This window comes from Clytia hemisphaerica, unplaced genomic scaffold, assembly GCF_902728285.1.
Source record: "Clytia hemisphaerica strain Z4C2 unplaced genomic scaffold, Clytia hemisphaerica genome assembly, whole genome shotgun sequence".
Taxonomy (NCBI): domain Eukaryota; kingdom Metazoa; phylum Cnidaria; class Hydrozoa; order Leptothecata; family Clytiidae; genus Clytia; species Clytia hemisphaerica.
Window position 1 is genome coordinate 1,310,168 of NW_027104297.1, and position 11,288 is coordinate 1,321,455.

The following is an 11,288-nucleotide window of genomic DNA, read 5'->3' on the forward strand; positions in this document are numbered from 1 at the left end:
ATCATTCGGGCCACGTTCGGGCTACGACTTAAGACGTAAACTGTTCAACCTATACCTTTGTGCCTGTGTCAGAAGATTCCATTGATTAATCCAGCTTGTCCAGTCATAATGAAATTAAAACGTGAAAATGACGTTGAAAATGTGTGAAAATGTTAATTTTAATTTATTTCGTCGCGTTTCATCCAGTTCATCTTGCTAAATAAACTTAACAAACTCCTCGTGGACCACGCTTCAAAGTTTAAAACCAGGACCAGTTTAATAGCAAATATTTAAGTGAAATCAAGTTTTTCTAGAGATAATATTGAAAAAATGCAGTCCTGAAATTGAGGATTGTGCAAGGGCCCGAAGGGCCCGCAGTGCAATCCCGATTTTATGAATAAAATTGAAGTCAACGATCTAATATTGGTTACCGCCCTCACTCGCATCGTAAATCTAGGACAAGTCCGGGATAAAACATAAAGAAAGAAAGAAACAATATCAATATTTAGTTTAAGAATCGTATCTTTCATTGAAATAATATTTCAATCATCCACCAAATCTTCCTCGGCCACGTCCGCGTCCTCTGAAAGCAGAATTACCTGACAAGTAGAGAAAAAATAAAACATATTTTATGAAATGAAACACCAATAAGGGAGATGGTGGGCGGGCAATATTAGATCGTTGGCTTCGATTTTATTCATAAAATCGGGATTGCACTGCGGGCCCTTTGGGCCCTTGCACAATCCTCAATTTCATTTCATAAAATCTCCGCCCAATCTAATATTGGTTACCGCCCTCACTCGGATAGTAAATCTAGGACATCGTCCTAAACTACCCCTGTTCAAAGCTACTCAATAAGGCCTTTTGGAATTTCTCCCCTTTACCAGGATCAATTTTTCTGTTGTAAAATTTTTGGAAAGTGGACTCATTTGTCCAATTAGCTCTTTCTAAGATCTCCCTCACAGAGATCCCCAGACTGGAAGCTTTAGAAGTGGTCGCTGATCTTGTAGAATGTCCTTTAAAAATCTTAGTATCAATGCCAGCTAATCCAATTATCGTTTTTAACCACCTTGAAACTGTGTCTGTAGAAACTCTTCTATATGGTTTGATATGTGATATTAGGAGTCTAGTTTCCGTTCCCCTTCGTTCCTTAGTTCTAGACAAGAGCTCGTCTATTGTATGGCACACACAAAGAGATAAGTTCTCCTGAAATCTGAACAATTTTATTTTAGTCGGCGAATCCCCAGGCTTTTGTGTTTTAGTTACACCATCTAGTTCAAAGATGTAAACTGAAGAATACTTAGATAGAAACTTTGTATCAAGAATGTTAAGTTCCGAAGCCCTGGATGCCCCGGTTAAGGCCAACAGTACTGTTAGTTTTAATGACAGTAACTTAATGTCTATTGTAGAAGAATCTAGACCATTTATGTACCTAAGGACCGTTTCAACGTCCCAAGTGAATCCATAACGAGGTTGAGGTGGTCTCTTGTTGAAAATACCAACCATCAGCCTTTTGACAAGAGGATGTTCCCCTATCGAAGACCCATCACAATTTTCATGGAAAGCTGAAATTGCTGATCTGTACCCACCTATAGTACTATATTGGAGTCCCTTTGTACACAGATCAGTAAGAAAATCTAGAATATGCTTTACAGGACATCGAACGGGATCAATCTTTTGTTCCATACACCAGCTAGCCCACTTTCCCCAGGCCGATTTGTAATGAGATTGAGTTCCTGATCTTCTGGAGTTGACGATAAGGTCCGAAGATTTCTCTGATACGCCTTTTGAAGCAAGCTGTTCCCTGACAACATCCATGCAATCAGCCTGAGGGATCTGTTCGAGACTAGAGGATGAACCTTTCCTTGATGTTTCAGAAGGTCTTCTTCCATAGGTAAAAGAATTGGATTCATTACTGACAATTGAAGTGCTATTGGATACCAAGGCTGCCCCTGCCAGGCTGGTGTTATCAGAAGAACCATGGTTTGGTCTGATACTATTTTCCTTAGCACCCTTCCTATTAGGGAGAAGGGGGGAAAGGCATGACATTTCTCCAATCCTGTTGGAAGGCATCCTGCCCCTGGCTGAAAGGATCCATTTTCCAAGAAAAATAAGCTGGAACCTGGTTCGACACTCTGGATGCAAACAGATCTATGTCCGGGGTGCCCCTCACCTGACTCAGTCTTCTGAATAGGGATGGTTTTAATTTCCATTCGCTGGAGTCCCTCCTTCTGGATTCCGTGTCCGCCTCTATGTTCTTTTTCCCCGGGAGTTATTCCGCAGTAAGGGTGATCTTGCCTGCCATCAAAAAATCCCAGATTTCCTTGCTTATCTGATTCATAGCGGCACTCTTGGTCCCCCCCATTTTTAGGAGATACTTCAAGGCTACTGTATTGTCCATCTGAATATGAACCGACGTTACCCTGAACCTTGGTATGAATGTCAATAGACCTATCCTGGCTGCTTTTAATTCCAAAACATTTATATGTTCCTGCTGTTCCTCCAGAGACCATGGACCCCCTGTTCTTAAACTCCGACAAGCAGCTCCCCATCCTGTTTTGGAGGCATCCGTTTGGATTACTATCTGTGGAGGTGGGGTTATTAGACTCCTCCCATTGTAAAGTTCAAGAGCCACCAATTTATTTCCTTTTTCACCTCCTCTGTCAATTCCACTACGTGATTGTATGAACCCTGTTCCTTCAACTCTGAAATCTGTTGTCGTTGAAGGCTCCTGTATTGAAGGGGTGCTGGTAATATTGCTAGCATTGAGGCAGACAACCTGCCCACTAGTTTCGATAACTCCCTCAGGGGAACCTTTTCCTTTTCTAACATTTCTGAGCATTGCTTCTTTATGGCAACCACCTTCTCTTCTGGAAGGCTTAGAGTCATTTTGATTGAGTCTATTATCATCCCCAAGAATTCTATCTTTTGGGTTGGTTCGAAAACTGACTTCTTGACATTTATTAGAAACCCAAGACTTTGCAAAAGGAAAATAGTTGTGTCCCTCATCTGTCTCAACTCCTCTTGAGTCGAGGCTATTAGCAGGATATCGTCCAGAAATATGATTAAACGAATCCCTAATCTCCTCAGAAGTGAAATTGGAACCTTCAGAATTTTTGAAAACACTCTTGGAGCTGGAGATAAACCGAAACAGAGACACTGGAATTGGTATAGGGTCTTGTCCCATTCGAATCTCACAAACCTCTGAGAATGCTGATCTAAAGGTATGGCGAAATATGCATCCTTGAGATCGATTTTTAACATCCAGTCCCCCTGCTTCAGAATTTCCTTCACTAAAAATAATCCCTCCATCTTGAAGTGTTCGTATGGAATAAATTTGTTCAAGTTTTTCAGATTTATCACTGGCCTTTGCCCCTGGTCTTTCTTTGGCACCAAAAATAGAGGGCTGACAAACTGTTCTGGTGATGGTGTCACTGTCACGATTGCCCCTTTGAGCAACATACTTTTCACCTCTTCCTGGATTAATTCCCTCATGTCCTGACTTACTTGAGAAACGTAAGGGTTTTGTCTCAAAACTGGGGGAGGGTTTTCTAGAAAAGGGATTCTGTACCCGCTCACCATCTCTAATAAAATCTGATCGCTTGTTAGTTTCTTCCAGTTTTCCAGGAAGAACTTTGTCCTTCCTGCTAATGGTGTTTGAGGGATCTCCTTTGGAAAAAGCCCCTTTATTGCTGGGAGAACATTTGGAAATTTCCCCATTGGTAGAATTTCCAGAAGATTTGAAGGAGGATGGCTTACCTCTTTTGTTGAAGGATGACTGACTCCTGGCCAACCAACCACTGAAGGCACCTCGGTTTCCACGCCCCCTATCTCCTCCTTGATCTGCATTTGATAGAGAGCTCCTGTGAAAGGGCTTCTTGGATACCGGCTTGGGTGATGCAAGATTAGACAATGCATCTTTTGATTTCTTTTTGGATTTGGCTAACTTGACAATGAGATCCTCAAACTTTTCACCAAAAAGGTTGCAAGATTTTTCATTGAAAACTTCTTCATTTTCACTTAGAAGTTCCTTGGCTCTCTTAGAGTCGCCTGTCATATTTTCAACCATGTTTAAACGTCTATAATATGCAACTTTGTTCGACGCCTGTCCGACAAGTGCAATAACATTGGTAAAGGAACGGCACATTTCCTCCATCTTTTCCTTCACCTCGTCTGGGACATCCTCCTTAGAAAGCAGGTCTTTCTTGTCCTCCTCAGCCAATTCCCAAAGATTGGCCAGTGGTCCAAAAATCTTATGTATACCAGACTGAATGTTATACAATTGGCTATCTCTCGCCATAGCAAATGCTTTGTAAGAGGTTAAAGTGTCCTTCATAAACATATCCAATTTCTGAGGTTTGTCTATGTTAGATGGAATCGGATAGTCTTCCAAAATCTTCTCTTTTAGAATTTTGTCCGAGACATGTCTGCGAATGTAGTTGTTTATTTGATCCGCTAGATCTGATCTTAAGTTTATTGCATTGTCCTCTTCAAAAAGTTCTAGACAAGACACTTTAGCTCTTGGCCCTTCAAGTTCATCTTCTCCCAGGACGTCAGCACTTCTCTTACTTGAGCCAGCTGCCTGTTTCTCTTTGTTGGCAATCCTGTGACATAAAAGAGAAAACATATTACCACAGGTAATAAGTATTGTGGAACGGTTAGCCCTGGGGGCTTAACCTATTGTTTCTTTCGATTCTGATCTGACAAAACAACGAGCAAAAAAAGAATCTATGGCTATACCAGCTAGTTCCTGTATCTCGAAGTGAAATGAGTAACTTAGTTATGACCCATTATCCTCTCAGTGATGGCTGAGCCTTTTATCACTTTCAATATGTGTCAGATTACTTGGATATTTGGGGAATTCAAAGAATTTTAATTACACTTACTCTTGTTCCGCCATCTTGTTTTGCGAGTTGAAAGCTAAGAGGGGTAGTTTAGGACGATGTCCTAGATTTACTATCCGAGTGAGGGCGGTAACCAATATTAGATTGGGCGGAGATTTTATGAAATGAAATTACACGCGGGTTTAAAATCATGATTTCAAAAGTTAGCCCGCGTGTGGCCCGCGTGAGGCCCGCCCGCGGCCCGAAAACTCGGGCCATGCTCGGGCCATCCTCGGGCTTTATTCGCATTCCAATAAAAGTTTTGGCCCGAGAATTCTCGGGCCATGTCGAGGGTCGTGTCGTGGCTTCTTCGTATGATGGGTGGTGTGGTGTATGTAGACACAATACAATACCGTAAGTTGGTCTAATATCGACATCCCTCGTCTAATTCCGACACCCTTTTTTAGAGACAGGAATAATATGAAAGCTTGAATCACTGGTTGACTAGCCGTATTGTATAAGGGTTGCGAAGCGATCCAGACTCCACCTCAATTCGCAAGTTGCTAGCAAAATAAGAGACACTAAAAATCCCTCTAATAAAGCCACTATAGAGACAGGGTCGTAAGAGCCTTAATGCCCCAAACACACCACATAATCCACGGCGGCACAACACCCGACTCGAGCAAAGACTTTCGAAGGGCTTTCGAACTTTTCCAAATTCGAATGTTGACAAAAACAACAAACAAACATTTATTGTTGTTTTGAAAAGAGAAATTGGTGTTTTGAAAAGAGATGGTGCTTGATGAAAAGAAACGAAGAATTAAGCAGCTGAACTTGCAGAATGAGAAGAAAAAAGATGGAATTTTTATTCTTTCATCGACAGGCAAGGCTCAACAGAGTTATTGCTTCATTGCAAGAAGAGGATCTAAGCTGAAGAAATGAACTGTATACATATGGTGGGAAAGCCATTCCTTTTGGTTTAGATTGAATCTTGGTAGTATGTTGAGCATCACTGGACTTTTTGTATGTTTTGAATTGATGGGAACAAAAATATTTTGCGCTTTTGGATATGGCTAACCTGGAAGAATTTATTCCTCCCCTTATTCAGTGGAAGGAGAAATGTTTGTTTGTCGTTGTTTTTGAAATTTTGTCTTGACCGACCCTCGATGATGTGGGATCTTTGGTGGTTTGTTTTTTATGAATACGCATCGATGGTCAGAGATATAGAACATTGACATGTGACTGTATTATGAAAAAGGATTTTATTGTTGGTAATGGTAATTAATGGTAATGACTTGTAAAATGTCGAAATACAACGACAAAACATGACATTATGTTTATGGATGCATTTTAACTGTTTTAAATTCCTGTGCTACAGCCGAGAAAAAAGTCACACATTTTTTACTTTTTATGTGAAGAGTTTGCTCCTGTTTGTCAACAACTCAAGTAAGAGGGTAAAAGTACTTGCCTCCAGCAAACTTAAGAGAAGAGTTTCCCAACTTTGAAAAAAATTACAGTAAAATTTAGAGGTATTACTTAGTAGAATCGTTGAAGAATACTTTCTATATCTCAGTTTTTATTTATCTGGTTTTTCTTTATTTTTATTTCAGGATTTTACAGCGCTAATAGTTTAGATATAATTTTAGAACTTTGTTAAATTTTTCAGAATTTACGATGCAATGATACAATACTCCTAATTAATATGGTTATTGAATTTTGAAATTACATAAGTCAACTTATTTCAATTAAATTCTAGTCTTGAAATCCTCTGTATTTCACATCCCTGTCTCAATAAACCGAGTGATGTTTAAAGTTTGTTTAACTTTCTTTGATTCTCTGGGCTCTTTGCAAGGAAGACCTTTTGAAGAGGCTAGAGAGGTATTTTCCCTCCCGGGACGAAATTTTTGCCAAGTTTTCCAGCGGGTCTATGACACAGGGGTGTTTATGTTATGTTAGGAAAAAAGTTTTCGAACGTTATTTTTACTCTAACGTTCGAAATTTAAAATTAGAAAGATTCGAAAGTTCGATTTTGAACGCAAGGAGTTCGAAACCGGAAGTAAACGAGTCTAAAACAAGAACTAAGAAATAAAAATACTCAAGGCTCAGATCATATAATATTCCTCAAATCCGTAGAAGTAAACGTCGTAAGTTTGTACACCTGAAGTGTTAGAGTGTATTGATGCTCGGTCTTCCTGAACCTGAACCTGAGCAGTTGTCTGGGTTTCGCGGGGTTTACATTTACGAATTGATTATGAATCTATTTAAACTTGTGTGTGACCCTATAAATATTTTGCTTGCAACTTGCGAATCGAGTGACTTGCCTGGATGGCTTCGCAATTCTTATACATATACACTAGTTTTTTTCCTTCTAGTTATTCTTCTAGTATAAATGGTGCGTGCCTTAATAAAATCGAACGATATTAGTCGAACGATCGAACATTTTTATTCGAATCACGAATCGTCTGTCAAAATCATCAAAACATAAAAATAAAACAAAAACAAAAATGTACAAAGATGGCTTGTTGGTTCTTGGGCAGTTTTGATTTATTTCTTGACAAATTCGACAAATTTGATTACCTCCGTACGTCTTTATCATAGAATATCCACTTGGTTTTGCAAGGTAAGTTTCGCTCACTAAAAGAGCACTCCTCCCGCCCGCGCGACTTGCGAAAACCTCTCATTGATTGACCTTATACTTGATACTTGCTGTTAAAAGTCAAGGGATGATGAAGATCCTTTCTGTCACCGTTCAAACAAACTTTTTTCCATTTTACAGCAAAATAAACATTTAAAACCGAAGAACCACTGCTTAGATTGCTTAGATACGTGCCGCCCGCGCGGCAATTTGATCAACTTAAGATTCTAAGTCAGTGTTTCGGCTTCCGGTAATTTTGTTGCTGTTCACTGCTAGGGTACACCATTTTAAAACGGCATTTTTCGCAGTCCTAGCTACCAAACCGAGAAAGTTTTCCTGGCTTCAAGCCAAACCATTCAAGGTCATTTTGATAAAATCATCGGTTTGAAGATGTGATTTATAAAGGAAATTTTATAGCAAATTTTCGCTTGGGGTAGAAGTTAAAGGTACGTGCACACAATATAGCAAAACTGCTTCGCTCATAAATTCGCTTCGCAAAAAAGAATAATCCCTCTCTGACCATTAAGCAAAGAAAAACTGTTTCAACCTTTATATCAATTTCAGCTGATAAAAAGGGTGTCGAAATTAGCAGTCCATCACAAACTGCCATATAAACAAAACTCAACATTCTCACAAAGGTTGTCTTTTTGATTTCCTAAATTTCGTCGTAAGCGTTCACTTTCACAATAATTTATGTAATTGCAATTTCGGTCAGTCCACAGTCGGGTTCAACATGCACGCGTGTTTTTATTCACATGACTGAAATGCCTACTAAAACAATCCGGGGGTAAGTGGCGAAGCAACACAGCAGATTAATCGTAAAGTAAAGAAATATCTTTTGGCATTTGACAATCGAATATAATATATTACATACTATATTTCCTTTAATTCAAAAATCAAAAATTAATTTTGTATTCATTCGCGAAAAACCATGAGAAATTACAGAATTACCTAAAGGACCCTGCCAACGGACTGTCCGGTGTATTTCTCTGGTGGCAAAAAGTATCCTTTTGCTACACCGGACGCAATAAGTCCGGCCTCAGTCTGGTGTTACATACAGGGAATTTATGAAATTTATGAATTTATGACATTTATGAAACAAAAAATTAAGAAACACCGGACACACCGGACTGGTCATTTCCGGTGTGTTGATTGTCCGGTGGGAAAAATATCCTTCTCCGACACCGGACATCCGACTTCCTTAATGTCCGGTGTAGAAATTGTCCGGTGGTAAAAAAAATTCTCATTTTACACCGGACTTTTGCGTGTCCGGTGTTCGTTAAGTCCGGTGCGTCGGCAGGGTCCTTTACCTAAAATTTGATTCATAGATTAAAAAATTTGTGCCAAGCCAACCGTGAGAACTAATTTGAAGATCAACTTCCCAAGAAAAAGATCTACTGGGGAGACTGAACCCACCTAGATCCGCGCACTGCTGGATAGGCTATTTTTGTCGGACCTCAAACACTGACCCATTTACATGTGTGTAATTGTCTTTATCCCCCACTTAGGGGTCGTAAAATTCCCAAAGTTTTCCTTTGTTTTCTCCTTTTTGGTCCCGGTAAGGGTCCAAAGTTTGAAAGTCAGTCGTCACCCCCGTCAGCTCCCAACTCTGGTACGCCCGGCCGGGAGTAAGTTTAGTTCACTTAAAAGAGCACTTCTCCCGCCCGCGCAACCGGCAAAAACTTCTCATTTATTGACCTTATCTGATACTTGATAGTTACTTTTAAAAGTCAAGTGAAGATCCTTTCTGTCATCTTTCAAACTAATTTTTTTCCATTTAACAGCAAAATAAACATTTGAAACCGATTTGATCAGCTTATCGATTATTTATTCATCTTTCATCAATCTTTTATCGATCTTATCGACCCTATCGACTCGTACTCGATTTACGATCGATAACAAATTGATTAACGATCAATGACGAATCAATTAACGATCAATGACGAATCGATTAATGATCGATGACTAATCGGTATACTCGATTGAAATACTAGCTCGATAATGGATCAACAAAGGATCGATACTCAAGACTTTTTAATGGCTGAATCTTCCATCGATCTCCTATCTGGATCGTTAAATAATCCATTGATCACATATCGATCCAGCATCGAGCCATTCCGATGATCAATCCTATCAAGCGCGGGCGTATGGTTTATTTTTAAGTCCGTGTTTCGGCTTCCGGTAATTTTTTTGCTGTTCACTGCTAGGGCACACCATTTCGCAGTCCTAGCTACCAAACCAAGAAAATTTTTGTGGCTTTAAGCCAAACCCTTCAAGGTCATTTTGACAAAATCATCAGATTGAAGATGTGATTTATATAGCAAATTTTCGCTTGGGATAAAAGTTAAAGGTACGTGCACACAATGTAGCAAAACTGCTTCGCTCATAAATTTCCTTCGCAAAAAGAACCTTCTTCTGTTCAGGCAGTTAGTCACATTAGGAAATCAAGCTTTCAGAAAAAATAACATCAGTCATCTAATCTACAGGATGAATTTACAAGAACAAGGATGAGAGTTACCTGAGAGTTGCTGAATCAAGCAGTATAGACCTAACTCTTCACACAAAAATTACGGGAAAAGCATGTTTGGACTTTGTACCCTATGCTGCACGCAAGCACTTCAGCCAAAGTCCTGCAAAAGCAGGACAAAAATCAGTTTTTGAAGTTTGCAAAAATACGCCACATAGAAGATCTTTCAAATTCAGTGAATAGAGCAGTCGGACTGCGCTAAAAATTGTAGACTGAGCTGTGATAGATCGTTTTGATGGAAGTTGTTGGAATGTTTACAAGGCTCTTGACAGAAAATCGTTTGTTTTATTGTCAATGATGACGTGCGGTTATTAATTTTGTTAGATCTGACAAATTGATGTTTGTAAGTGCACTTTATAGTTTTGATTCCCATTGAAGAATCATATTCTGGTTTTAATGTTATTAGATGCTGTTTTAGAGCTTTAGAGCTCGTCTGTCAAGCTCAAGTTCCCAAGAAAATTATTAAATTAAAACTTGACAAAATGACTGATTGCAAACGTGCAACAGCCAGAATATCAACCAACCAAATTTTGTCATTCAATCCCCAAGACAGCACTTCGATTTTTAAAGCCTTGTTTATTATACCTGATTATACATTTATAGGCTAAAGTAAAGATAATTCCGCACATGTAAATGAGTCAGTGTTTGAGGTCCAGCAAAATTTCCGACAAATTGCGGATCTAGGTGGATTCCGTCTCCCCCGTAGATCTTTTTCTTGGAAAGTTGATCTTTAAATTAGTTTTCAAGCTTGGCCTGGCTCAAAAATTTTCATCTATGCCTCAAATTTTAGGCAATTTCTCATAGTTTTTGAAAATGTTAATTTCATTAAAAAGCGCCTTGGATAACGAGTAGTCATTTAACTTTATTTGTTTCAATCTTTGATTCTAAAGGATGAATTTTTTCTGTCTTTAGTTTTCAAAAACGAAAGAGGGAATTTAATGGGAGCCTTATTTTTTCAAAGAATCCTTTCTGAATGGATGAAATGGCTTTACCTTCATTTGATTGGATATTTCTTTTTAAACAATCGTACAGCAAATTTTTGATTGGACAAGATAAAACAATCGATATCGCTGTGATTGGATAATAAAATAATTGGCGCTTTCACAAGCATTTGCGATTGAACAAAATAAAACAATCTAAATATTTTCCAGGGGATAGATTTTTAGTTTTTCTTCTATTTCTTCATGTTGCCAATCCGGGGAGTCAATTCATATATATATACCACAGGAAAACTCATGAAACCTGCCAACTTAATCTTGAGTTTGAAATCCCCAAGATTGGCAAACAATCTTTTTTTCCCACTTATATACAGCTTTTCTCTTTG

General features: G+C 38.9%; 1 protein-coding gene across 1 annotated transcript; it reads right to left on the reverse strand.

The window, feature by feature from the left end:
- Positions 1–483: 483 nt before the first annotated feature.
- Positions 484–4,988, reverse strand: LOC136817330 (uncharacterized). Its single transcript, XM_067073677.1, has 3 exons — positions 4,866–4,988; positions 3,739–4,583; positions 484–578 (listed from the first exon to the last, which is right to left on the reverse strand). The coding sequence occupies exons 1-3, from the start codon at positions 4,877–4,879 to the stop codon at positions 526–528; spliced, it is 912 nt and encodes a 303-aa protein (XP_066929778.1). The 5' UTR covers positions 4,880–4,988; the 3' UTR covers positions 484–525.
- Positions 4,989–11,288: the final 6,300 nt, after the last annotated feature.